The sequence below is a fragment of the Sminthopsis crassicaudata genome, chromosome 2 (assembly GCF_048593235.1).
Source record: "Sminthopsis crassicaudata isolate SCR6 chromosome 2, ASM4859323v1, whole genome shotgun sequence".
NCBI classification, from domain to species: domain Eukaryota; kingdom Metazoa; phylum Chordata; class Mammalia; order Dasyuromorphia; family Dasyuridae; genus Sminthopsis; species Sminthopsis crassicaudata.
The window spans coordinates 363386657-363414510 of record NC_133618.1 but is presented as its reverse complement, the minus strand read 5'-3'; the positions used below and the strand labels follow the sequence as shown (position 1 = coordinate 363414510).

The window sequence follows — 27854 nt, the reverse complement described above, 5'->3', positions numbered from 1 at the left end:
CCAAGGGGTTGAAAAATACTATGTGGGAAATGCTGTGCTAGTATATCAATTGTTGGGAATGTTATAGAAGTGGCTTTTTTGGGTTCTTTTTTGTTTCTTTTGTCACAGAGGCATAAACCTCTGAAATCCCTTCCAATTCCATAAATAACTTCCAACTCACATAAATAACCCACAAATAAATCATAAGAAACCATAATGGGTTATTTATGTGAAAAGGGATAGTGCTGAGCTATTGAAGCTACTATTGGGAATATACCTTCAACATTATCAAAAATAAAAGAAGATGTATTCTGCATGCTTTCACATGTATAATTCATATCATATTGCTGCCTTTTCAATGAGATGGGTAAGGATTGGAGGGAAAGAGAGAACTCAGAACTAAAAAAAAAGTCAGAAATAATTAATTTATTACAAAATAAAAATAAATAAAAAAAGAACTATCTGCTTCAAGATTTTCATAGTAGCATAATTTGTAATTGCAAAAAAAAAAAATAGAATGTATTCTAAATAGAATGCTAACAAGAGGGGAATGTTCAAATAAACTCTGATATTCCAATGTAATAAAAACTAAAATACAATTTAGATTTGGCCCACAGGCAGATGATTAGTTCAGGATTTGTGGAAATGAGGTAGGCCTGCAGTACTATGAAGTTCCACTTTTCATTAGGACTTGATTTCATTGGGACAAAGACTTGAGAGGAAAACTAGCAGTTCAGCGCAACATATATAATCTTTCCCAAGTCACAGACTCCTTGAAATTAGAAATGAATTCACTTAAATGTAAACAGTTTAGTGGTGATGTTTTAAATTAAGCTGCCAAAAAAAATAATTAGAACCCCCACTAGAAGGGTAGACAGACTACAAGGCTTAGAGACAACTCCAGATAAAAGTCATTGACAGCAAGTAGGTGTTCCAGGATCCAAAGAGTCTGTCTCCAGCACCCCACTTCAAATATAAAATTGGGCTTTGAAATCTGGTTGCTCAGCACAACAAGAATGGAGAAAAAGATGGAGACAATCAAGTGAGGAAACATAAATTTCTTTCTTCTTAAATTTCTGACTACAGGCTCCTAGATGATGACAAACACACACTTTAGAGCTAGAATATTCCACTGAAAGGAAAGAAGACTGGATAAAGGGCTTGTACTAGTTGAGAAAAATGAAAGAAAGAGAGGTGGTGAGGTGGCAAGGTGGATAGAGCACCTGCTCTGGAGGCAGGAGGACCTGAATTCAAATTGGACCCCAACCCTCCCGTCTCCCACATAAAGAAATTATAGAAAAAAATATTTTAAAACATTTGAGAGGATGCTACAGCATAAGGGAGATACTGGCAGAGAAGATAGAGGGCTAGTCTTAGAGTCAGAAAAATTTTGGTTCAAATTCTGTTCTGACATATACTTTCTTTCTGCCTAAGCAAGGTACCCAACACTTTACGTTATTGACTAAGAAAGTTTAGGAAATAGTTAGAAATTTTCACACCTGGAACTCATCCTCCTTGGCAGGCAAAACAAGAGACGGCTTCCTGACTTCCATTAACATATCAGTATACAAGACTTTAATTTTGTAACCTTCAAGAAAGATTTATTGTGTCCATTCTGTACAAGTGTTGGAGGTACAGAGACAAAAACAGTCCACTCCCAGGATACAGTTATAAGTTGGGTGTGAGGGGAATAGGGAATTGAATAGGCACATATTTCAGTGACATTAAAAAAAAAAACAAAACAGAACCCAACTATGGGGACAAGTGAAAATAGGAGTCCAGAAACCTTCACCCGGAAAGTCATCGAAGGATTGAAATTAGTGGGCCAACTTGAGAGCACCTTCCTGCCTAAGACTGGGCTTTTGAGACAAGCCCAGAACAGAACATCATTCAGATTGCAGAAGTGCTGAGACACACACACAGGGAGACAGAGATAAAGACGGACAGAGAGAGTAAGCGAGAGCGAGACAGAGACAGAGGGACAGAGATACAGACACTAGAAAGCCTCGCACAGAGACACACAGAGAGAGCAGAGACAGAGACAGACGCAGTCTGCGTGACTGTGTTGAAGGCCAAAGACACTGAGAGCAAAAAGAGGATGAGAATTAGCTGGGATCTGCTACCGCTAGTCAGGCTGCTTCTGGGGCACTTTGGAGCCAGGGTGGAGCTGGTCAGCCAGTCTTCTCTCTCCTCAGTCATTCCCTTGGAGGGTGGGGGGTGGGTAGGAGGAGACTTCCCCTTCTTTTGGACTGTTCTAACGTTAAACACTGACTCAACTATTCTACCTCTGGACAGTTTGCCGCCTGGGGCTGTTGACATGCCAACATTTGGCTCTTGGGAAATAGGTCCAGACCCAGTTATGAAACTGGAGGAAAAAAGGCGTGTTGGGAGGAACGTTTGGCCCTTTGTTGGCTTGGCTGCTGTGGCGCGGCTTCTCCCTCACTCCAGCCCTGGGACCCGCTTCTATGTCAGGGCTCCCGGCCCTGGCGAGCGCGCTTGCGGCTCTTCACCGCGGATCCAAGCCCACCGTTCCTTCCTGAGCTTCCCGCCGCACGCTTTGCTGACACCCAGCAGCGGCCACCCTGACTCAGGCACACAGCCCCGGAGCACACAATGACATGTGCTCGCTAGCTCTGCGGGAAGGCAGCTCTGGCTAAGGGATCCCTGCGGGAGAGCCCGTGAGACTCCCGGGGCTGCGGCACCCCCTCATCCGGGCACAGCACCCACCTCGGTGACGATGGTGGACAGGTACGTGTCCTGACTGTACTCCCAGCCGTCCAGACAGGGCTCCAGCTCCACCTGGCTCAGATTCACGTCCCTGCCGGGCACCAGCCCCTGGGCCGAGAAGTTGGCCAGAGCCGCGAGCCGGTAGCGCCGGCACTTGCTGGGCACCTCGCGGCCGTCCTGCATTTGCCGCGGGATACTGTGGTTTCTCCACTCGCTGCTCAGGTTCGCCGAGGCGGGCACCCGGCACTGGTGCTCGGGGACCCCCGCTAGGAATACTATGGACATACTATTGAAACCATTGGGGATGATGCTGGCGCTGAGTAGGAAAAAGATGAGGCGCTGGAAGGGTCCCCACTCGCCCAGGAAGGCTGTCACCTCGTCGTAGTCCCTCATGGCGCAGAAAGTCCCCGAGAAAAAAAAGACTAGGAGATCTAACGCCTTTATTGACTGAAGCCCCGCAGTGGGGTAGGGAGGGGGGTAGTGAGGCGGGGCCTTCCCAATGTGCTTCTTCCTCCACCCTCCTTCCCTAGCGGTGCCCAGGACGCAGGGAGGTAGGATTGGTCGGCCGCCTCTCTGAGCTCCCTTTGTCCCGCCCCTTCCCACAGGATAGGGGTGGGGGCAAGGTCTCAAACGCTGGAGAGCGCCACTTGCTCTGACCTTAGTCGTACAGTTTCAGGTCAGTGGGAATGCTGTCACATGTGGAGGGGTGTGTGTGTGTGTGTGTGTGTGTGTGTGTGTGTGTGTGTGTGTGTGTGTGTATTATAATGTTCTCTGGGGTCCAAGAGCTGTAGGGAGTTTAGAGAGTGCTTGTGGTCCGTGCCCCCTTTTGCCTACTCGGCTCCTATTAAAAGCAGCAGGGCCTTGGGTTGAAGTGGTGCCCACATCACGGGAGTGACAGCGGTTCTCTGCCGGATTCACACACATCCAGTGTATTGACTTAAATTCTGGGTACCATATTTCAGGAACGACATTGCATTACGGGCAACATTGATGGGGGACCGGAGATCATAGAAGGATCTTTAAAAACAAAAACAAAAACTGGAGGTGGAGTGACAGAATGGGTTTCAGTTTAATGTGGAAAAGGGTTTAGGAAAGAAAAATAATCACTGTTTTCAATTACTTGAAAAATTATGATGAGGAAAAGCATGTCCCCAGAGGGATCAAGTGAAATGGATGGAATTTGAGAGGAGACTAATGTGGGGGAGGATTATGAGAAAACACTTAAAAACATACGTTCAAGAAAGCGAATTCAGAGGCTCTGTCTGACACTTCTAAAGGATGTATGGCTTAATAAGATACAAAGATTGGACTAGATGTTTTCAGAGGTTTCCTCTAACTCAGTCTGTGGATTTTATAACAGAGAAATTCTAGGAGATTTGGTGAGGTGCCTCTTTGCAGGGTTCACCTTTGAAAGATTCATTGTCTGAAAGAAACCCTAGGATGGCAGGCAGCAAATGTTTGTTTTCTATCAGGCTGGGCCCTTGATTCACATTTCTTCCATATACATCTCATATTGTCCTTTTCTTCCCATTTCTTTGAGAATGTTCATATAGGTCTGTAAAAGACCCTTGTAATTACATAGCCAGAGAATATCCCTTAGCCCAGAAATGCTCCCAAAGCACAAGAGAATACCCTTTCTTTTTCCTCCTTTGGTTCCCTGAAGGACATATTTGTTCCTGAGGGGAATGCTCGGAGTGAGGATGAAATGAAATTGCAGATCACATAGAATTAGTTCTAGACCTGTAAGCTTGAAGGGGAAACCTCTCATAAGGTCTCTATTTTCTTAAGTGTTGATTTTTCAGTGATTCTGTTTAGATCAATTAGGTGGCACAGAAGATGGCATACTGAATCTCAAATTAGGAAGACTGGAGTTCAAATCTGGCCCAAGGCATGTATAAGAACAAATCACTTAATCCCCACTTGCTTCAGTTTCCTCTTCTGTAAAATAGGATAATAACAATAGCACCTACCTCCTAGGATTGTTGTGAAGATAAGCTGTGACAATATTTATAAAGTATTTTGCAAAACTTAAAATGCTATATAAGTGATACTGGGATGCAAGAATCCCTCCCCTCAAATGGCCTTCAGATATATTTCAGGGGTTTCATGAACTGGGGGGGGGTTGTTGCATTTTTATTTTTATTTAATTTATTTCCTTTGTAATCTTCTTTATTTTGTTGTGTACATTTAAAAATATGATTCTAAGAGGGAATTCCTAAGTTATCAGACTAAAGGTAAAAGATGGTTTTAGATGGTTTGTGTTTCAGAAACTCAAGCCTGACTCCAATTCTTATAGGACTGGAAAATTTAGGAATGAGTGGATATATGTTGTTCAAAGTTAGGGTGGGTTGACATACTGTTCTAAGATTTCCCTTAATTTAAAGGATTTGTAAAGAATAGTACAATTTTCTACACTTGTCCTTTCAACAGTTTTTGTACCTTGGACAAGACACAAAACTCAAGTCAAAATATTCAGTGTTTTCTGTATTTTCTTAAAGAGTGTCCACCAATAGCTTCTTCCCGACAACTGTCTCTTGCCAACTTTCTCAAGTCTGATCCTGACTTACTTAGACTGAATGTAAATAACACTCATTTCTACTTTGGCCAGAAACCCTGGGGGCCTTCCCCTCCCTGATTTTATATATGTATATAATCAATATATATATAATCACAAAATAATCACTGCTTTCAATTACTTGAAAAGTTGTGGTGGGAAAAATCACCAGAGATGATTAAGTGAAATGGATGGAATTTGAGGGGAGACTAATGTGGGGGAGGATTATGAGAAAACACTTAAAAAGATATGTTCAAGAAAGTGAATTCATTGTAGGTATTCAGAGGTTCTATCTGACACTTTTTAAGGATATATGACTTAATAAGATACAAAGATTGGATTAGGTATTTTCAGAGGTTTCATATATATATATATATACATATATATGTATGTATGTATATATATAAAATCAAGAGTATCTATATTTATCTTGTTCTGTATCTTTCCACTTGCCATATGGCTCTGAAGGGGAAAGTGAGGCAGGTGACCTTGTTCATCTTTCCCTCATTTAAATCCAATTCACTTGCATGTCATGGAATTACCTCCCTGATTGTCATAGTTCTCTTCGAGAAGGAAGGACAAAACACAAAAACCCAAGTCTGATATTTTGTTAGTTCATGTGTGTATGTGTGGAGAATTTGGGGAATAGGATAGGGATCAGTTCAAGGAGTTGATGTCTCTCCCTCCCCCACTTCTCTTTGTGTGTGTTTGTGTGTGTGTGTGTGTGTGGTTTTTTTTTTTTTTTTTTTTTTTTGTTAGATTTATCTAGTTCTGAAAGGAGAAGCTAAAACTTCCCTACTATTATGGTACTATTATCTATCTCTGCCTGCAATTCATTTAACTTCTCTTTTAAACATTTAGATATTATAGTATTTGGTGCATCTTCTGCTAAATATACTATCGCCCTCTGCACAAAGTGAAGAACTATCTAAAACGGGTGCTTATGGATCATAGCTACATTTTGCAAACTTATCTCTACTTATTTTGATAATCCAAAATGTACTCAATGGCAAACCTCCCCTTCCTTCATGCCCATTTATTAATTCTTTATGGTTTCTTTTGCTAGTCTTTGTTCTATTTTTCAATCTTCATTGAAACCACCATTTTTTTTTAACCACCATCACAGTTGGTATAAAACTGCATGCATTTTCCCCTCATTTGTTGTCCACTCCCTTAGACTGTAAACTCCTTGAAAAAAAGAAAAGACTGCCTTTTGACTTTCTTTGTATCCCTAGTACTTGACATAGTGCATGACACATAGCAAATAATAAATATTTACTAAATATTGTTAAAATTTTAAAATTTCTTTTGATAATTTTTTTACTTTGGGGAATTCGGGGCTGTTTCTCCTAGTTACGTGGTTATTTGGTCGATTGAAACTTGTCCATGAGATGTTACATTCATGAGGTGAAAAGCCAAAAGGAAGTCAAGGCTTCTCAAAGTAATTTAACTTGTTTTATTTGTGGAAGGAATCAAATTTGTTTTAACTTTTATTACCTTTGTGGCAATGGAAATCTCCTCTCTCAATTAGTTCATTGTGAACCCTTTAAATGTAGTTTAATCCTTAACTTTGCTTCACTTACCTATAGATTATAAAACTTAATATGCCTAACTTTGGAGGACTATGAAATTATGATTTTATTATAAGTCCATTTAATTTATCTCAACTGAGTAACTGTCTTTAACTTAAGCAAAAGTTGTGCATCCTCTATCCCCCAGTTCCAGTTCCAGATAAAATGTTTCATTTATCAAGAAGGAAAAGCTCTTTCTGTCAGACATGTCACCTAGGATAGCCTATATCTATCTCCTATGCAAAGGCAGGATTTCTTTCCTTGGGGACAACTTCTCAAGAAGAGCTCTGTTTTAGAGCACATAATTCTAAGACACTTAAGGCCAAGTGATTGACAGAGATTTACCTTCAGTTTTTAAAAAATTATGAATGAAACATTCTCATCATATATAAATAACAGTATAGAATTAAATTTCAAAGAGACTGGAAAATCTGTTTTATATTTTCTCATCATTTACAGCACTGGGATTGGAGTTAGGAAAATTTGAATTCAAATCCAACCTGAAACAAAGCTGTATGACTGTGGACAAATCATTTAATCTCTGTCTGTTTCAGCTGTTTCAGCTATATAAGGGTCACAATAATAACACCTTTTTCACAGAGTTGTTGTAAAGATAAAATGAGATATTTGCTTTGTAAAATTAAAAAGTACTTATAAATGGTAATTAATATTTTAAAATAACAATATTTTATCATTATTATTTTAAAAGTTCTATTTATTTGTTTTATGTTCTGTTCCACTCTCTTCATCCTCCATGGATTAATTAAGGGTTGTTTGTCATTACTCATTTTAATAAAGTCATAGTCATATGGTGCCCAAAACTTCATTCTTCTTTTTGTCAATATATTTTTATTTATTTAATTAAGTTGTATAAATGACAGTTTATTCAGTCATCTACCAATCAATTGACATATAGCTGTTTTAAAATTTTTTACTATTACAACTACAAGGGCCACCCTACTGCTGAATCTTTTCTTCTCTCCTCTCTCTCTCTCTCCTATCCATTTCTCCTCTTCTTCTTCTCCTCTTCTTCCTTGTCCTTCTTTTTCTTTTTTTCCTATATCTTGGAGAGTATTGAACATTTCAACATCAGTGGTACTAGATATTTTAGGTAGGAATTAGAAATTCTTTAGCTCATATATTGTAGTAACTTTAAACTAAGTAGGGGTTCTTAATTTTTATTTGTTATAAACCTTTTGGCAATATGGTCAAGTCTATAGACTCCTCCTAGAATAATGTTTTCGAATAATAAAAGAAATACTGAGGATGTGTATCTAGCAAGAACAATATTGCTTTAAAACAATTTTGAGTGACCAAGTCATTCTGACTATTATAACCTGAAGGTCCTATGAAGGAAGATGCTGTTTGCAGCCAGAAAAAGAACCCACTCTCTCCCCCCAGTCCCTCACACACATAGTAGACATCTCTAAGGTGGAGGAGGGGACCAAGGGGAAAAATTAAGTTACATGATAACTTTGTTGTATATTTAAAGGGAATATTTACATAATAGATCTGCAATTTCAGGTGCAATCTTCTTTTTTTTTTTTTTTTTTTTCTATTCTACTTTGTTATGGAAATGATTATTTTATTTTTTAAGTTCAGAATTTTAAAAAATATTAAATTTTATTTGTTTGCTTGTTCAGTCATTTCAGTCATGCTCAATTCTTTATGATCCCATTTGACAATGTTTTCCCCCCCAGAAATACTGGAGTGTTTTGCCATTTATAGATGAGGAAACTGAAACATACCAGGTTAAGTGACTTGTCCAAAGTCACACAGCTAGCAAATATCTGAAGTCAGATTTGAACTCAGAAAGTTGAGTCTTCTTGACTTCAGATGTGGTAATTTAGAAGTTAGCAAATATAAATATAGATTTTTTTTCCTCATAGACCTCCCAAAGGATCTGTGAACCTTAAATTAAGAACTTCTACTTTAAAGTAATGAGCCAACTTTATATTTAGATAAGAGACTTTGAAACAGTTGGATACTTTAATAATTAAAGACTCAAAATACAAGTATCTTAGCTATAAATTTCAACTAATATGAACTATGTATGTGTCATATACTTTTAAGTTAATTGGATAGTTGGTTCACAAGATCATTCTTTATTTGATGTTCCTTTAAAAAGTATCATTGCCATTTAAAAATAATAATACCATAAAAATACTATGGTCTTAAAGAAGCAAGTTAAGAAAGAATGTTTTTCTAGGGATTGGGGGAGAGTTCGGCAAAGATCATTATTCCTTTCAATCTTATTCAATCAGCTTAACCCCTGGTACATGCATGAAATATGAGAAGCATGATGGGAGGTTTGTTGTCCATGATAATCTAGTCACCATAACTTTAGCTAGGTTTTATATTGGACAGAATATTAGACTTGGAATCAGAAAGACCTATTCCTTCAAACATTTTCTAACTGTGATGTCACTTTACCATCCATAATATGGTTATAATAATAGCACCTACATCACAGGGTTATGAGATTTGAATGAAATAATATATTTAAAAGTCTTTGCAAATATTAAAGTGCTATGCAAATGTTAGCTATTATAAATAGTTATTACCATAGTTCACCTTCTTTGAAGTTTTGTTATGTAGAACTTCTGGGAATAGTTTTTCTAGGCAAAGGGGTATAAAATGAATTAAAGGTTTTCTGACTATAACTCAGATAAGGTGTTAGACTAAGGAAGGAGGAAAAAGAGAGGGAAGAAAGAAACAATTAAGAAGCCACTGGATGGCTGGATACAATTGGCTAGTATCTATATCTCAAAAGAGCAAAAATGGTATGTGAAATAAATTTTTTAGAAATGTTCTCCCCTTAGTTGCCAAGATAATTTAGGAAAGAAGTTGCATGGCACGTAAGACCAGCAGATGGCAGTGGACCATTGCTCAGTGGACACATATTTATACACTTACACATATACATATAGATATATAGATGTATATATATATATATATATATATATATATATATACATATACATATAGATAGATATAAATATATATATTTGTTATGTGTGTGTATATAGTCTAGAGTAGAAAAGCCCAGAAATCAATTAAATGACTATTATCTTTTAACAACAAATTGACATTAATTCTTTTTTGAATTTGACATTTCAGCTGCCATATTTCTACCTTCACACTATGAGAGTGTTGACAGTGCAAAGAAAGGAAAAAGATAATTCCTTCCTTTAAGGAGATCATAGTCTAAAGGGAAGATTGCATGATAATTTCTATATCCAGATAAATGATATACAGATAAATTAAAAAGAATCAATAGGGTTAAAACAGTAGGACTAAGCTTGGTTGAGAAAGGTGCACATAGAAAATAACATTTGCATCTGGGACTTGAAGGAAACCAGGGAATCCAGAAGATAGAGATGAGGAAGGTGAACATTCAAGGCATGGAAGGAACAGCCCAAACCCAAGAGGTGAAGTATCTGGTTGAGGAAACAGCAAGGAGACCAGGAGTTCCTGGATCACAGAGTGTGCAATAAGAAGGTGGGCAATGAAAAGTGTGAGAAGATTGGTAACATGTATGTGTGAAGTTTATGAAGGCTTAGAATGCTAAAACCATTTAGATGATCTCCAAGTGATGTGAAGAGACCCTGAAAGTGATGAATGGAAGACACCAGATCAGTTAATTGCTTGGGGGAGAGGGTTTGCTTGTATCTCTACAGATGGAGAAGGAATCAGATGGGTGCCAGAGAGAGACGGAGCAGACCCTTGAAACGAAGGAGAAGACCCAAGAAATATTGGGTGGTTCCATTGCTGACTGCCCACCACTGAAAGAGCATGGCAGTTATGGCGTTTGACTCATGGGCATCAAGAATTGTTGGACTTCAAAACCCTCAGGAATCATTGGATTCTCTGAGACATGATAAGACTATTGTAGGACTTCAAAACTCTTAGGAATCATTGGATTCCCTAACACATAAAAAAACTGTTACAGGACTTCAAAAACTTGTGGGGATCATTGGATTCCCTGACACGTGAAGCAATAGACAATAGATTGGTTTTGGACTATCTCTTGGCTGCTGAAGAAGGTGTATGTTTGACTGTTGTTTACATACCCTCCTTCTAAGACTTCTGGAAATCTTTTACAAGACCATGTTGATTTATATTGTTTGTTATATCACTACTTGCATGTACAATTCCTGTTTGTTACACCACATTGAGCCTGCACCGGCTGTGGGGAAAGTCATCACTGCTAGCCTGTGTTTTATTGCTATGTGCTTATGTAATAACTTCCATGCTGATGGGTTTGTGCATACTTGTCTCTAATAAGACCCTTCAGCCCAGAAACGGCTAGCAATCCCCACTTCCCTTTGGTGCTTTTCACCTCCCTGAGAAGTCAGGAATGGTGTGACCACTTGTATTCTAAAACAAAAGAAAGCCTGAGATGTAAGGGGCTGAAACTCTTGAGTCAATGCACTGAGGTTGGACAATTGAGCACTTGAGGCTAATTACTGATTGGACAATACTCTAGAAGAATATGCTTAGAAAATGGCCCTTCCCACTATCCTGTGCTGGCCCAATTGTGGGAGGAACTAGGAGGTGCAGGGAGACTAGCCAGGGTCACTTCTGAGAGAGAGATGAGGCGGTGAGGTCACAGAGATTCTACACGTCCACTCTCTTCACTTCTACCGATAGGGACCCCCTACCAGGGGTCTTCAAACTACTACCCGCGGCCAGATGTGGCCCACTGAGGATGCTTATGCAGCCCACCAGGTTATGGCAAAATCAGACCTGAAGTGATGTTCGACCTAAATTCGCGTTAGCAATGCACACTTCTGGCACTGGGCTGAGGCTGCAGAGACAGAGTGTGAGGCAATACTGAGGTGAGGTGAGTTCCCAGGCCCGGGTATATGGTGTGGGGAAGGGAGAGAGATGCAGAAGATGGAGAACTGACAGCCCGAGGCCTTGTAAAGTAACGGAAGCCACCACAACAGACAGGCGAGAGGGATGTACAGTGCATGCTGTGCATGTCACGGCCACTGCAGGGGGAATATATGGGCTGTGTCTGGTGTGCGGATATAGTAACAGTTAGTACTACAAGTCCCAGCTTAACTCTATCATTGTCATTATGCTGTAATGACAATGCAACGGCTTCCTCTCTAGCGCATGTTGTGGTACTGACTGCTATTGTCGCCCAGAGTGAGGCTCCTGGTACCAGGCCGTGGCCCTGTATCCATAGTGACCTCATGTCTGGCTGTTGTGGTCATCAGTTTTATCATTGTGTAGATGTTCTGTAGTTTTATAAAGAGATGGAATATTGCTTACATATGTCATCATCTTATAATCACTGGGGGTCTGACCTTAGTGCCCCCCACTTATCCTGAGTATGAGGGGTGCAGAGCTGGTGTACTGCTTCATCCCCCTCCAGATTCTTAAGGTCCCCATACACTTGTGCAGCTTCAAATCACATGATGACCTCCCCCAGAAGCCCCAGTGTACAATTTGTCACTGAAGCTCATTCTGCACATACAATATATCGCACAGTTATATACATATATGCACAGTCTTGCCTGTGATTATGATAAATTATGAGTGCAGCACGTACGATCATGCAGCGCTGGATCATGAGAATTGATCCCAGGATTCAGAGGAGGCCAGGGCATTTGGGAGGGCTGCCTGAGTGGTGACTTGTGGGCAGTGAAGGTCTGAAGCGGGAGAGAGAGTGTGGGAAACCGAGGCATCACAGCACAGAGGCAGCTTGGAGGAAGTTGGGCATTGCAGTCTGTATGTCTCTATGTGGGCAAAGTTATTGCTGGTATATTGTTTTTGTAGCACTATATCTATATATTGGTATTTTACTAATAGCAATTTGGAATCCCAATAATGATGTCAAGAAAAAGAAAAATTGACTTGGAGTGTAGGATATTCAAAGAACAGTGGACTTATGATTACTTTTTCATGCAGTACAAGAAAAAATATGTCTGATATGCCAGAATATAGTGTCTCTGTTCAAAGAATATAATTTGCGTCAACACTATGAAACTCAACATAAAGATGAATATGATTGTTTGATTGGAGAAGTGAGAAAAGATAAAATATTAAAACTGAAAAATATATTGACAACTCAGCAAAATATTTTTGTGAAGCAGAAGCAGCTAAATATTTCATCACTGTGAGCAAGTTTTCAAGTTGCCAAGCTAATAACACACACTGGCAGACCATTCGTGGAGGGAGAATTTGTTAAAGAATGCCTTCTTTCTGTTGCCAAAGAGATGTGTCCAGAAAAGGCCGATTTATTTAGTACAGTGAGTCTTTCAGGACCTACAATTACACGGAGGATTGAAGAATGGGGGACATCAGCATTTGCAAAACTCCACAAAAAAAATTTCATATTTTTTCTTGGCATTCAACGAAAGCAATGATGTTTGTGATTCTGCACAACTTCTAATTTTTATTCATGAGATGAATGATTATTTTGAAGTCATAGAAGAGCTTGCTGCACTGCAAAGCATCAAAGGAACAACTACAGGAAAGGATATCTATGAAAAGGTTTGCCAAACTATGAATGGTTTGGAGCTGGACTGGGCTAAACTAGCCAGCGTGACAACTGATGGTGCCCCTAGCATGGTGGGGTCTAAGAAAGGAGTAATTGTTCACATTAACCAAGAGATGGACAAACATAACCATTCTCATCCAATAGCCATATACTGCCTCATCCACCAACAAGCTCTGTGTAGTAAATCACTGAAGTGGGACTCTGTTATGAAAATTGTGGTATTTTGTGTTAACTTCATTAGTGCTAATGCAATAAATCACAGACAATTTCAGGAATTTCTGTCTGAGCTAAATGTTGAGTATGAAGATGTTCTATATCACACAGAAGTCTGTTGGCTGAGTCGAGGGAGAGTTTTGAAATGTTTCTATGACTTACTTCCACAGATTACAACTTTTCTGCTTTCAAAAAACAAAGAAGTACCAGAGCTCGATGCAGAATGGAAATGGCATCTTGCATTTCTGACAGATGTAACAGAGCTACTCAACAATTTCAATATGCAACTTCAAGGAAAGGGGAAGCTCATCTGTGATATGCAATCACCTGTCAAAGCATTTGAAGTAAAATTAGGCCTCCTCATCAAACAAATGAAGGAGGAAAACTTCTGCCATCTCCCCACAACTCAAAATCTGTTAGCAGAAAAACCGCTGATTGCATTCCCAAACAAAACATGTGTGGATTCATTGGAAAAATTGCAAAAGGAGTTCCAATTTAGATTTAAAGAGCTTCATCTCCATGAACAGAACATACAGCTTTTCTGTAACCCATTTTCTACTGACATTGAAAATGTGGATACAATTTACCAAATGGAACTGGCTGAACTGCAGAATTGTGACTCTCTGAAAGACGCATTCAAGTCAAGCAGCCTTCATAATTTCTATGCATCTCTCCCCTCTGAGACATATCCTCATCTCAGGAACCATACACTCAAAATGGCAACCATCTTTGGCAGCACTTATGTCTGAGAACAGACTTTTTCTAGAATGAAACATTTGAAATCTCCAACCAGATCAAGACTAATGCATGCACACTTGCATCACTTGTTACGACTAGCAGTGACAAATATGGAACCAGACATTGACCATCTCATTAACCAAAAGCAGGCCCGTAGTTCCCATAATTCTGGTAAGTTTGTTGATTTAACTTTACTTCATTTTAAATACGTATTTGTTCCTGTTTTGTTTATTCACTTCAAAATAAGATATATGTAGCATGTGTAGGAATTTGTTCATAGTTTTTGTTTTTACTATAGTCCGGCCCTCCAAAAGTCTGAGGGACATTGAACCGGCCCCCTATTTAAAAAGTTTGAGGATCACTGACCTAGAATAAAGATTTTTGCTTATCCTAACTCCAGCTGATTATAAGATATCGAAGGTGCTAGTGCGATCACCACAATTTACTATATTAAAGAAAATTCCAATTATATCAGATTATATTAATATTATATTAACTAGTTATATATTACTTTTTATATTAACTAATATTTTTAAAAAGTAATTTATGTTATATTTTAATAAAAGTCTTTTCAGTATATCTATTGGTACAACTATGCTGTTTAATGATTTAGATTATTAACATATTTATTTTTAGTCTTCCACATATTGAGTTAATCCTGCATTTCTAGTATAAAGTCAATCTCATCACAATGTTTTTATATATATATTTGCTAATATTTTTATTTAAAATATTTACATTAATGTTCATTAGCATTTATAGATTTATAATTTTCTTTTGTCTCTCCCTGATTTAGGTATCAAGACCATATTTGTATTACAAAAAGAGATTAGGAGGATCCTTTTTATCTATTATGAAATATAGTTCATGTACCATTGGAATTAGTTATTTTTTGAATGTTTGATAGATTTGTAAGAAATACTAAAAAGTTGGGTTTCCACAGAGTGTTACAAGTTTCAAGTTATTGTAGGATAGGGGGTACTAATATCAAAGAGATTTTCAGAATGTGAGTGGTAAAGGACCACAGGACAATTAAGGGATCAATAGAAGCCTTGAACAAAGAAGGAACTGGGAGCTAGGAAGGCACATGTGCATTCAACCAGCAAGAGAAAACCCCAAACTTAATAGCCCATCCAGCCCAAACTAGTAGGGGTCAGCGAACTGACTTGACCAAATCACTACTGTACCTACTTAATAGGCTAATTGAATATCAAACAACACACCCCGTAGTTTTCTGCCATCTTTGAACATGGAATATATAATGAGGGAGGAGGGACATATTTATACATATTTAGGGGGAAACATACTGGGCATTATTAGAAAGATTGCAATCCAGAAGGGAACAGAGACCAATCCAGTCTCTGAAGGGAAGGACTGTACCAACTAACAAGTATAAAGCTTAAGCTTCCCCTGCTTCTTTGCTCAGGGTCCCCTCATCCTGAAGAAGATTGAAGTCTGCTTCTGGCCAGAAACATTAAGACAATTCCTTAAGATTCTTCTTTAATAAATTTTCCTCGAGAGGCAGCTAGGCAGCACCAGCCTTGAAGTCAGGAGGTCCTGAATTCAAATGTGGTCTCAGACACTTAACACTTCCTAGCTGTGTGACCCTGGGCAAGTCACTTAACTCCAATTGCTTCAGCAAAAATAAAATAAAATAAAATAAATATTTTCCTCAATATGTGATTTTCAGTGTCAAGAGTGTATTTCTAACAGACCACTTGTAAATCCTTCTGGCTCTGGAATTTCTTTTCTTTCAGTTTATGGATTCTTTCTGCTTTTGTTATTGAATTATATATATGGCCTATAGTTTTATCTGAGTATTTTATTTTTTGTAAATATCCATCCATTAACTGTAAGTTTTGTTAGCATAATAATTTCTGATAATATCCTCTATTTCCTCTTTAGTTGTTGTCAATTTTTTTTTATTTTTATATGGTTAGTTTTTCCTCTTTTAAATCATATTAGACATCTATTTTGTTAATTTAAATTTTAAAAGCCCAGTCTTTAGTTTTATCTATCAATTAACTAGTGAGATTTTTGCTTCTAATTTTATTAATCTCTTCCTTAATTGTCAGAATTTCTACTCTCTAGTTCAAATTTTGTTTGTTTTTTACTTGTTTTTTTATTTTGGGGATGTGACCAGCCATACCTTTTCCCCTGTTCAACTGCCCTTTCACCCTGGAACTTCCTCAGCACCTGGACTTTCTTGTTCTGGAACATAACTTTGTCTTGCCGTCCTTCTTCCATTGATGAGTGTCTTCCAGGATCTTCCATTTTGCTGACAGACCAGCCTCACTTGTCCATTCCTGGCTGTGTTTTTGACTTTCGATTTTTCCAACATGTCTCAACTCATCCTCTCCGTTTTTCAGCACTCTTATATGTGTTTTCCCTTATTAAAATGTCAGCTCCTTGAGAGTTTGTCTTTCTTTTTTGTTTGCATTTTTATACCTAGCATTTAGCACAGTGCCTGAGGTGCAGGAAGGACCTAATACATGTATATTGCATTATTGTATGCACAATTAATTAATTTGTTCTTTTGTGGATGGAAGCATTTAATGATATAAATAAAAAGTGCTTCTTAAAAGTTTTGGTGTGTTTTCTCATGATTGTCATTTCTTTGATGTAATAGAACAGAAATAGGCCATTTCATTTATATATCACAAGTATCAGACAAATTCCCTCTTTTTTTTTTTAACACTTTCTTCTTATTTATAAAGAATAGAGTGGGAACAAAGAGAGGAAAAGGTAAAAGAGGACAAGGTGGAGGGAAATAAACAATTAAACTACTGATCTCTGGTTTTCCCTTCCTTTCCTTATACTGTCCTCTCTTGTAGACTATATCGTATTTTGATTATGACTATTTCTTACCTCTCTTATCCTTCAAAATGGCAATGGGAAAAAGTCTTTGTCAAGTACACTGCAAATCTTAAAGTACTATATAAATATTAGTTTTTAATTTTGTTATTATACTTAGTGTTATCTAGACTAATCCCCTTTATTTTATAGTTTGAAGAAGTCAGGACTTTTCACAACTCCTATCCAGTACTCTTTTCCATAATATCACACTGATTTAAAAAAAAAGTAAAAATGTAAAGAAAAAACAAACTGACCAATATTAGCCTCTCTCCTATTTTTTGCTATAGGACTGAATATTGCCCACATAAACTGACTTGTGATATGGTTTTTTATCCTTTGTTTAAAAAAAAACTTTATAAAAATTAAATATTACTGTGAGTTAGTGGTATTATTCCTGTGTAATCCAGTCCTCAGTTTTCTTTGATATCAAATGCAAGATTGGATTAGTGATATTGAAGGCCCCTTCTATAGCAAACATTCTATGCTTTTGCTCATGGTTTTATCTTAAGGCAGAAGAGGTTCCTCTCTCTCCTGCACCTCTATTATGTAACATCAAATCACCCAACCTCTTTACTGCCCCCAGGTAACTTTTCAAAATTGCAAATTGCAGAGTAGGTGCCAATCTTCTTTGCTAAATGGAATTTCTTTATTAGGAATCTCTATGCCAGTGAAATCATCAGTCAAGATCTTCCAAATACATGCCCTTGAGGAAGTTTTTCATAATGAGAATAATAGCTCACATCCACATAGAGCCACCATGCTTGTGTTTTCTTTATGTACATTATTATCACATTTTGATCTTCACCACAAATAGGCACCATCATTGCTCCCATTTTACAGAAAAACTGAAGCAGAAAGGATTAAGTGATTGGACGGAGATTATTTTGGCAAGCATCCACATCTGTTCTAGTGGAAAAGGTATTGGTTTTAGAATCAAAAGGCCTGGGTATACAATTGCTTGTGACTTTTGTGACTACACATGACCTAGGTGCTTACTAGCTCAAAATCTATAATTCAGTGATTCCTATAGAAGGATGAGGGAATCAGAGAATTATGCATTTTTTGGGAAAGTTGGGGAGAGGATCTTCAGTTCAAGTGGCCCTTCCCTCCAAATAATTTTCCACATGATAGAAAAACATGTATCCCTAGCAAGCTCCCTGGGATAGCTAATCAGTTGGAAGGAGTGCTAGATGTAATCAGAGGACTTGAATTCAGATTCTACCTATCTTTGCTATTTGCTACCTTTAGAAAAAATCACTTCATTTCTGAGTTTCCTCATCTGAAAATTGAAGGGATAAATACTAAAATATTTTTCCTTCCAGTTCTATGTCTATGACTATGACATAGTGGAGGAAGATAACATTTTAGTAGTCAGGTTTGCCACCCTCTAGGTCAGAAAAAGGGATTGTGGGCTGAGGCTTGTTGGTTCCACCCAACAGGAAACACAGAGTGACATACCTATGCAAATCCCAATCTCAAGGACAGGTGCTTAGGGAAAGTTTCTTTCCCAAATAAAAGGTCTGTGTGGGACTGTAAGTGTGTGTGTGTAGTATGGTATCACATGACTTTTACTATAGCCCATCCCCTAGGGCATAATCACATGATTCACTTAATTCTGTCCATAGCCTGTACTCCCATGTGTGGCTTGAATCAGCAACATTTGGTATTCTTAGAACAGGTTCTCCAAGTTTGGATTCTGGGTCAGTCCCTCTCTGGACCTAGTGATAATTAGTCTATGAATTTCAATCTTTTCTGGGAGTGGGGCACAAGAAGGAGGGAAGGAGTTTGAATACATATCAAGCATTTAGAAGAGGTTGCAGGGCCAGCCATGAAGGGAATAAGGCTAGAAAGGAGGACAGAGACAGGTTGTGAAGGGTTTTGAGTGAACTTATGTGATATGTGATCTTAGCACAAAGATTTTAAGGTTTTTTTTGCATCATGGACCCTTTAAGTGGTCTGATGAAGCCAATCGATTACTTCTTAAAAGAATATTAAAAGAAAGAAAATTCACAGGAATACTAGTTATATTGATGTTATGCAGTATTCAAGATATTAACAAGAAAAAACCACAAATTCACTGACTTCAGATAAATAACCCAATCCAGAGATAATAGGAAACCACTTTTATTTATTGAGTATGAAAATGACATACTTATATATCTGTGCTTTAGGGTTGTCATTTTGGCAGCTGTATGGAAGGTACATAGGAAAGGGTAAAGGCTAGATGTTGGAAGACTATTAGAACCCAGGATTTCTGGCTCCCAAGAAAGGCAATCTTGCTGCCCCCATATCATAGTCATAGACTTATTATTGGAAGAAAAGATCTTTTAGTCTTATCCCTTCAATTTTCAGCTTAAGAAAGTGAGATTCAGAAATGTAGTAATTTGTTTAAGGTCCTAAGATACATATTATTGCTGAATAAACATTTCCTGGACTCCCACTCCCCACCCTTGTGTGTACAGTTCTTTACAAAATAAACAGAATATTGACCTGGAAGTCAGAAAGCCAGATTTCTTTCTTCAGATTTAATATATGGCTTTGGGCAAGTGCTTTTTCTTTATCTTGTCTCAGTTTTATTGGTATAGTAAAGCTTAAGATTTTATTGGCCCTTCTCATTTCATAAAGGGGGATGGGTAAGAATAAAATGCCCCACAGACAAGGGATATGTCTGGTGATTTTTGATGGGACTGATATCTGGAAGAGACTAAAGAAAGCTGAAAAAAAAAAGAATCTTATAGCAAGAACTGTGACAAACAGGGAGAAATACTCCAGAGAGCATTTGTTTTGGTTTATATTTGTGAGGATAAAGTAGTATCAAGAATTGATAGAATGGAGAATCTCTGTTTCCAGGAGTCAAGTCCAGGTAGAGTAAGCAGGAAATTGGTGTAACCTGCTCCATTTCACCTCACCTGCTCTGATGGAGCAACCATAAAATAGCTCCCCAAGGCAAATCCTGGAGAAGCAGAAACAGCAAATAAAAAGGTTGAAACAATTTTTAGCCCACAAAACTTGGAGGATTGGCAAGAGAGTCTCTCTCACTTCAGTAATTGTGGGGTTATGTGCTCAGTCCAAGATAGAAGCTCCCCAGCTCGCAGGCAGCCAGCCCCACCTCAACAAATCTGCAGGAGATCCTGAGCCTGAGGGTTCCGGTGTAACAGATGAATCCAACATCAGGAACCACCCTCTCTTCCCCCCACCTCAACAGGAGAGCCTTCAGACTAGGAGTCATCACATCCTCTGCTGGGCAATTCAGCATCCTCCAGGGGCCAAGACTGTCTTAGCACGTCCCTAGGCAATTAGCAGTCCTCCAGGGAGCACAACGATACATGTTTCAGTGTAGTACTGGAAACAAAAAAACCCTATCTGGCCTCAAAACATATCAGCTACCATGACTAGGACTCCTCAAGCCTCTAGCAGTGCCAACTATCCTGCACTCCACCTCTCAGCCAGCACCAAACAGAAGGGTCTTCCATGGGCCTCAGGGCAAATATCGGTGCATCGCCAGCTAAAAAGCTAAGGCCTGTAGCCACTGGCACAAGAAGCCTGAGACAGTACTTCTTCCACCCATTTGGGGAGCAGAGCTGAATTTCTTTAAAAAGTGAAAAGTACAAAAAGAAAGGAGAGGAGAGAGAAGGAGAGAGAGGAGAAGAAAAAAAAGGAGAAGGAGGAGAAGGAAGAGGAGAAGGAAGAAGAGGAGGAATTGGAGAAGAAGGAGAAGAAGAAGAAGAAGAAGAAGAAAAAGAAGAAGGAGAAGAAGAAGGAAAGGAGGGAGGGAGGCAGGCAAAAAAAGGAGAGAAGGAGGAAAAGAGAGAGGAAGAGAGGGAGGGAGGGAAATAGAGAGAGAAAGAGAAAGAGAAATAATCAAAAAGCATTTGACCATAGAAAATTATTATGGTGATAGGGAAAACTAAGACACAAACTCAGAAGGCAACAACAATGCCAAAACATCTTTGGGTACAACCCCAGAGATAAAATGGAAATAAGTGGTCTTAAGATCAATCAGAAAGAACTCATGAAAATGTTCAAAAAGGAATCCAAAATTCATATAAGAGAGATAAAAGAAAGAATGGGAAAGAAATGAAAGTGATGCAAGAGAATTATGAAAAAAAGAGTCAATAGCTAGGAAAATTACTGAAAAAGTAAACTTGGAGAAATGGAAACGGAGATACAAAAATACACTGAAGAAAACAATTCTTTAAAAAGTACAACTGGCCAAGTAGAAAATAAAGTACAAATGCTAGTTGAGGAAAATAACACTTTAAAAGCTAGACTTGGGCATGTGGCATTAGTTTCTACTAATGACTCTATGAGACATCAAGACTCAATCAATCAAATAAATTAAGAAAAATTTTAAATAATGGAAGCATATATAAATATTTCATGGTAAAACCAGCCAATTTGGAAAATAAATCAAGGAGATATAATATCAGAGTTATTGGACCAGCTGAAAACCATAATCAAAAGGAAGACCTAGATAATATCTTTCAAGAAATTATCAAGGAAAACTGCCCTGATGTTCTAGAACCAGAGGACAAAACAGTCATTGAAGAAAAATTCACTAATTCAGGAAAGAGACTTCAAAAGAAAGACTTCAAGAAACATGCTAACTGAATTTTAGAATTATTGGATCAGGAAAAAATACTATAATTGTCTGGAATAAAAACATTGGGGAGTCACTATTTGTATTACACAGGACCTGGCAGCTGCAACATTAAATGACTAGAGGTCATGAAACATGAAGAAGGAAAAGGAGCTATAACCACAATCAAGAATCACCTGCCTAGTGAAATTAAGCATATTACTTCAAGGGAAATAAATGGTCATTTAGTTAAAAAGAATGATTTCAAACTTTCATAAGAAGATGTGCAGTAAATAAAAAAATCTGATCTCTAATATCAAAACCCAAGAGAAAGATAAACAGGTAAAAATGGAAAGGAAAACATAAAGGATTCAATAGAGCTAAACTGTTTATATCCCTATTACAAAAAATGATACTTTCAATACTGAATAATTATGTCACTCATAGTGCAATTAGAAGTAATATACATGCAGGGCATGAGTATAAGATGGATTTGAGGGAATGATATAAAAATTAAGTGGTGAGAAAGAGGAGTATACTAGGTGCAGAAGAAGGGGAGAAGTAGAGTGGTATAAATTATTTCACATGAAGAGATGCCAGTCACTTAACTCCAGTTGCCTCAGTCTCCCCTGAAAAAAAAGTTTTGACCATGTAATAAGGCATAAAAACCTCAAAATCAAATGTAAAAAGACAGAAATGTTAAATTCATTCTTTTCAGATTATAATGCAATAATAATTACATTCAACAAAGGGCAGTGGAAGGAAAGATTAAAAATGAATTGGAAACTAAATAATCTAATCCTAAATAAATAAACCCTATTATAGTGGAGGAGAAGATAGAAGAGTAGGTGATAAATATCCCTTGAACCTTACTCTTATCCGCAGTGGCTCAAAGATGGAATAATATACACAGTAAGTGGAATATAGAACTCTATCTCACATGACAGGGAAGTTGGAGAGGAGAAGATTAAGTAAAGAAAGTGAGGTGGAGACTGATATAAGGGAGAGCAGTTCAAGGGAGGTGATAGACAGGAACAAAACACTGATGAGGAAAGAAAAGGTGAAAGGAGAAAGAAATAGGAGGAAGAACAGGATAGACGGAAATACACAGATAGTAATCATAACTGTGAAGATGAATGTGATGAACTTTCCCATAAAATGGAAGAAGATAGCAGATCACTGATTAAAAGACAGAATTATGCAATATGTTGTTTACATTGAAGCAGAGACACACAGAATAAAGGTAAAGGGATGAAGCAGAATCGATTTTGCCTCAGCTGAAGTAAAAAAGACAGGAATGGCAATCTTGATCTCAGACAAAGCAAAAGCAAAACTAAACCTAATTAAAAGAGATAAGAAAACTACATATTGCTAAAAGGTATTATAAACAATGAAATAATATCAATACTAAATATATATGAATCAAATGGTATATTCTTGTTTGTATATGTACTTTTTTTGAGGCAAATGGGGTTAAGTGACTTGTTCATAGTCACACAGCTAGTAAGTATTAAATATCTAGGGCCAGATTTGAAACCAGGTGCTCCTGACTCCAGCACCAGTGCTCTACCAACTGTACCATCTAGCTGCTCTGCCCTTAGCATCTAAATTAGAAAGTAGAAGTTAAATGAATTACAGGAAGAAATAACCAGCAAAACTATCCTAACAGAAGACCTTAATTGTCCCCTCTAAGAATTCAATAAATCCAATCAAAAGATAAACAAGAAAGAAACTAAGGAGATAAAATATTTTAAAAGTTAGATATGGCAGACCTTTGGAGAAAATTGAATGCAAATAGAAAGGAATATACTTTTTTCTCAGCAGCATATGAGACCTAGCAAAAAACAGACCATGTGCGGCAGCTAGGTGGAGCAGTGGATAGAGCACCAGCTCTGAAGTCAGGAGGACCTGAGTTCAAATTTGACCTCAGACTATTAACACTTCCTAGCTGTGTGACCCTGGGCAAGTCACTTAACTCCAGTTGCCTCAGCCCCCCCCCCCAATTTTTTTTTGACCATGTAATAGGGCATAAAAACCTCAAAATCAAATGTAAAAAGACATAAATGTTAAATTCATTCTTTTCAGATTATGATGCAATAATAATTACATTCAACAAATTAACAATCATTATAAATTAATTGGAAACTAAATAATCTAATCCTAAAGAATAAATGAGTCAAGGAACAAAACACAAAAACAATCAATAATTTCATTAAAGAAAATGAGTCAACATACCAAAATTTATAGAACACAGCCAAATCTGTACTTAAAGGAAAATGTATATCTTTAAATTTTTTACATAAACAAAATGGAAAAAGGACAGATCAGTGAATTAGATATTGAATTTAAAAAATGAATACAAAATGAAAATCTTTGATTAAGCATCAAATTGGGAATTCTGAAAATCAAAAGCAAGATTAATAAAACTAAACATTAAAAAAACAACAACAAACTGGAGGAGGATCCTGGGGAAATGGCAGAGTAGGTCAGAAAATTCCAAGCTCTCCATATTTACTTCACAAACAAAACAATATTGTGCCTCAGGGGGAACATAGACCAGTAGAGGGAAAAAAGAGTTGGGGTAGAACAATGGTCCTCTTGGGACAATAAGAGAAGATCTGAAGAAAGATACTAGGATAGAGATTTGGCCTTCATGAAGTGTAAAGGCTAATTCTCCAGGCTAGTTCAACTGTAACAACTAGTGGGGAGCCCTGTGGTTAGTTGGGTTTGGAGACAACCTCACCTTCAGCCACAGGAACTTTCACCTTCTACACAGAAGGAAGAGTGTGTGTGTGTGTGTGTGTGTGTGTGTGTGTATGTGTGTGTGTGTGTGAGTGTGTATGGAGGGGCTAAGTCTGGGGAAGACTGAGGAAACCTTTGGTAACAAGGAATGCCAAATCCAATTGTGCTGCTGACATGCTGCCCCAAGTGAGAAGAAAATAGCACATTCCTGGTGAGTACAGAAGCAGTGGGGTAGAAAGCTGCTAGCTGAAGGCACATACAGGTAGGTGAAGTTCTTAGTTTTGGATTTCCAGCTAGAGGGGAGAACTGAAGTAAAGCTGGAGGCACCACCCCTCCACCCCAGAAACAGAGATGATCACATAATAAACCCTTATTTAAAAAAAAAAAGGAAAAAGAAACCAATCATAGACAATTACTATGGCAATAGGGAAAACTAGGGTTCATCTTCAGAAAAGGAAACTGAAGTTAAAAAAAAAAGTCTGTCCCACCTCATCCCCTCAAAAAAATTTATAGAAGGACTCAAAAAAGACTTTGAAAATCAAATGAGAAAGATTGAGGAAAAAACTTTTTAAAAATCTAAGAAAAACAAGATTATGGAAAGAATTCTAGTCAACCAACTTAAAAAGGAGATTGAGAGTCTTAAGGATGAAAACAACTCTTAGAAAATTAGAATTGGTTAAGGGGAAACCAGTGAGGTTATAAAAAAATAGCAAAACAAAATATAAATACTGAAAAAATAGAAGAGAATGAGTCATTTCATAAGCAAAACAACAGATCTGAAAAACAGATCAAAAAGATAAAACAAGCATAATTGGACTCTGAAAGCCACAAGCAAAAAAAACAAAACATTGACACAATAACACACAAAATTTTTTTAAAAAAATTGTCCTGAAGTAATAGAACAAGAGGGGAAAGTAAAAATAGAAACATCCACCAGTCACTACCTGAAAGAATTCCTATAAGGAGAACCTATAGGAATGTCATTGCTAAATTTGGAAACCCCCAGATCAAAGAGAAAAATTTATAAGCAACTAAAAATCAAATCAAAATAATAATTCAAATATGCTGGAGGGTCACACAAGACCTCCCAGCAGCTACAATAAAAGACCATAGGTCCTAGAATGTAATATATAGACAATAAAAAAAAAACAAAAAAACAAACAAACAAACAAAAAACAACTAGATTTGCAGCCAAACATATTACATCCAGCAAAATTAAGTATAATATTGCATTTTTAAAAATGGATATTCAATGTCAGATTTTGTGGTAAACATTTCTGACCTCCATACAAAATTTAACATATAAGAGCCAACATCAAAGATTGGGACTCAATAAGGACAAACTGTTTATGTTTTATACATGGAAATGTAAATAATTTGTCTAAGGTTGGCATTAGTAATTGTGTAGTCCAAAAGAAAAATTGGGGCAGAACTGTGACTCTAAAAAGCAAAAATATATAGTAAAAAGTATAAAAACTGTAATTAGGCAACACAAATGAGGTGCAAGAGCAAGACCAACACAAAGGAATTAGATGTGGAAGAAGGGCTGGTAGTTCTGAAATCCTACTCACATTGGGAATGGGTTAAAGAGGGAACAATATTAACAAAACCCTCCGATGTCTATAAATAAAAGAGAGGGAAAATAGGATAAGGCAGGGTATATAGAAGGGTATGTAGAATAATGGGAATGGAATAAATTGTGTGGTTTAATGGGAAAGGGTTAAAGAGGGAAGGAAAGGGTAGGATAAAATAAGGTAGAGTACAAAAGGGTGTGTAGATCAATAGATTAATGGAAATGGAGAGATTAAAGAGAGAGTGAAAGACTAGGGGGAGAATAGAAGGGAGGGATCCTTGGAAGTTAAATAATTCCATAGCAAGTTAAGGAGCAGAAGTAAAGTAGAAGAGAATAGGGACGGGAAATAAAAGATACACACAAACATAATAACAATGATCAGGAGTAGAATTCATTATCAAAAAAGGAGGGGTAATAATCATTCATCTCAGACAAAGTTAAAATTAAAAGAAAAATCTATATTTTATGTCAGCCATATTACTGTTGTTTTAAATGTGTGTGTCTGTATATGTATATGTATATGTATGCATGTAGGTGTATGTGTGCGTACATAAATATATTTGTGCTTAACTCTATTCTGCTTGGGGGAAGTAAGGGGAGGAAAGGGGAAAGTGTACAGTAGAGAACAAAAGAAAATCTACAAGAAAGCAAAGGAAAAATGGACAGTTCTAAATACATCTTCTATCATATAGGTTTTCTTGAAATAGAAATTTATTTTTACATATTTTGAACACTCCCTTATGTTCTGCTATGCACATGACAATATTTTTTTCCTTTTTAGGTTTTAAATAAATACATTTTTTAAAAAAGTTAAAAAACACTATTGAGCTAATAAATAAATCTAGAAGCTGGTTTTATTGAAAAACCAGTAATATAACTCATTGGTTAATTTGATTTAAAAAAAGAAAAGAAAAACAAATATCTAATATCCAAAATGAATAGTATGAAATCACCACCAATGAAGAAGAAATTAAACCAATTATTAGGAAATATTTTACCCACCTATATGATTGATAAGACTATAAGCCTGATTATCTGAGTGAAGTTGATAAATATTTACAAAAATATAAATTATCTAAATTAATATATCAGGAAATAGAAGGCTAAATAATCCCATCTTAGAAAAAGAAATTGAACAAGTCATTAACAGACTCCCTAGGGAAAAATTCTCAGAGCCGGATGAGTGAATTCTACCAAACATTTAAAGAACAACTAATGCAAGTAAAGTGCTGATACCTAAATAGCTCAAACAGAGAAAGAAAATTATAGACCAATTTCCCTAATGAATATAAAAATTGTGAACAAAATATTAGTAAGGTAATTACAGTAATATATCAAAAGGATAACCATGGAGATTTATATCAGGAATGCAAAATTGGCTCAATATTAGGAAAATCATCAATATAATTGGCCATATCAATAAGCAAACAATTGAAATTACATAATTATCTCAATAAATGCAAAACAAATCTTTTGAAAAACCACAGAACCCATTTCTATTAAAACACTAGAGAACAAAGGAATAAATAAAGTTTTCCTTAAAATTATAAGCAGCATCTATCTAAAATCATCAATAAGCATTATCTATAATGGGGATAAGCTAGAAACCTTCCCAATAAGATTAGGGATAAAGCAAGGATACCCATTATCATCACTATTGTTCAATATAGTAGTCCTTCAATATTCATTAATAGGTTTGTTCCAGAAGGCATGATGAGAACAGAACTAATTTTTCAGGTAAGAAGTACATCTCTGGTCCATAGCCTATCTCTCCTCACCCAATTCCCCAAAGGGACAAGTGGGGCTTC

At 37.1% G+C, this 27854-nt stretch overlaps 1 protein-coding gene and 2 long non-coding RNA genes across 3 annotated transcripts in view; 2 read left to right on the top strand and 1 right to left on the bottom strand.

The window, feature by feature from the left end:
• Positions 1-3180, bottom strand: part of SLC22A4 (solute carrier family 22 member 4) — an 81906-nt gene extending 78726 nt beyond the window's left edge. The window contains exon 1 of the mRNA XM_074290975.1: positions 2707-3180. Coding sequence (XP_074147076.1) covers positions 2707-3099 — 393 coding nt within the window. The 5' untranslated portion in view covers positions 3100-3180. The remainder of the gene's footprint in view (positions 1-2706) is intronic.
• Positions 2310-17384, top strand: LOC141556595 (uncharacterized). Its single transcript, XR_012486579.1, has 3 exons — positions 2310-2727; positions 13729-14467; positions 15093-17384. It is a non-coding gene; the product is annotated as an uncharacterized LOC141556595 (long non-coding RNA).
• A 7178-nt stretch (positions 17385-24562) lies between these two features.
• The window catches only part of LOC141556596 (uncharacterized), a 113003-nt gene continuing 109711 nt past the window's right edge, over positions 24563-27854 (top strand). Inside the window, exon 1 of the long non-coding RNA XR_012486580.1 lies at positions 24563-24684. This is a non-coding gene — a long non-coding RNA (uncharacterized LOC141556596). The remainder of the gene's footprint in view (positions 24685-27854) is intronic.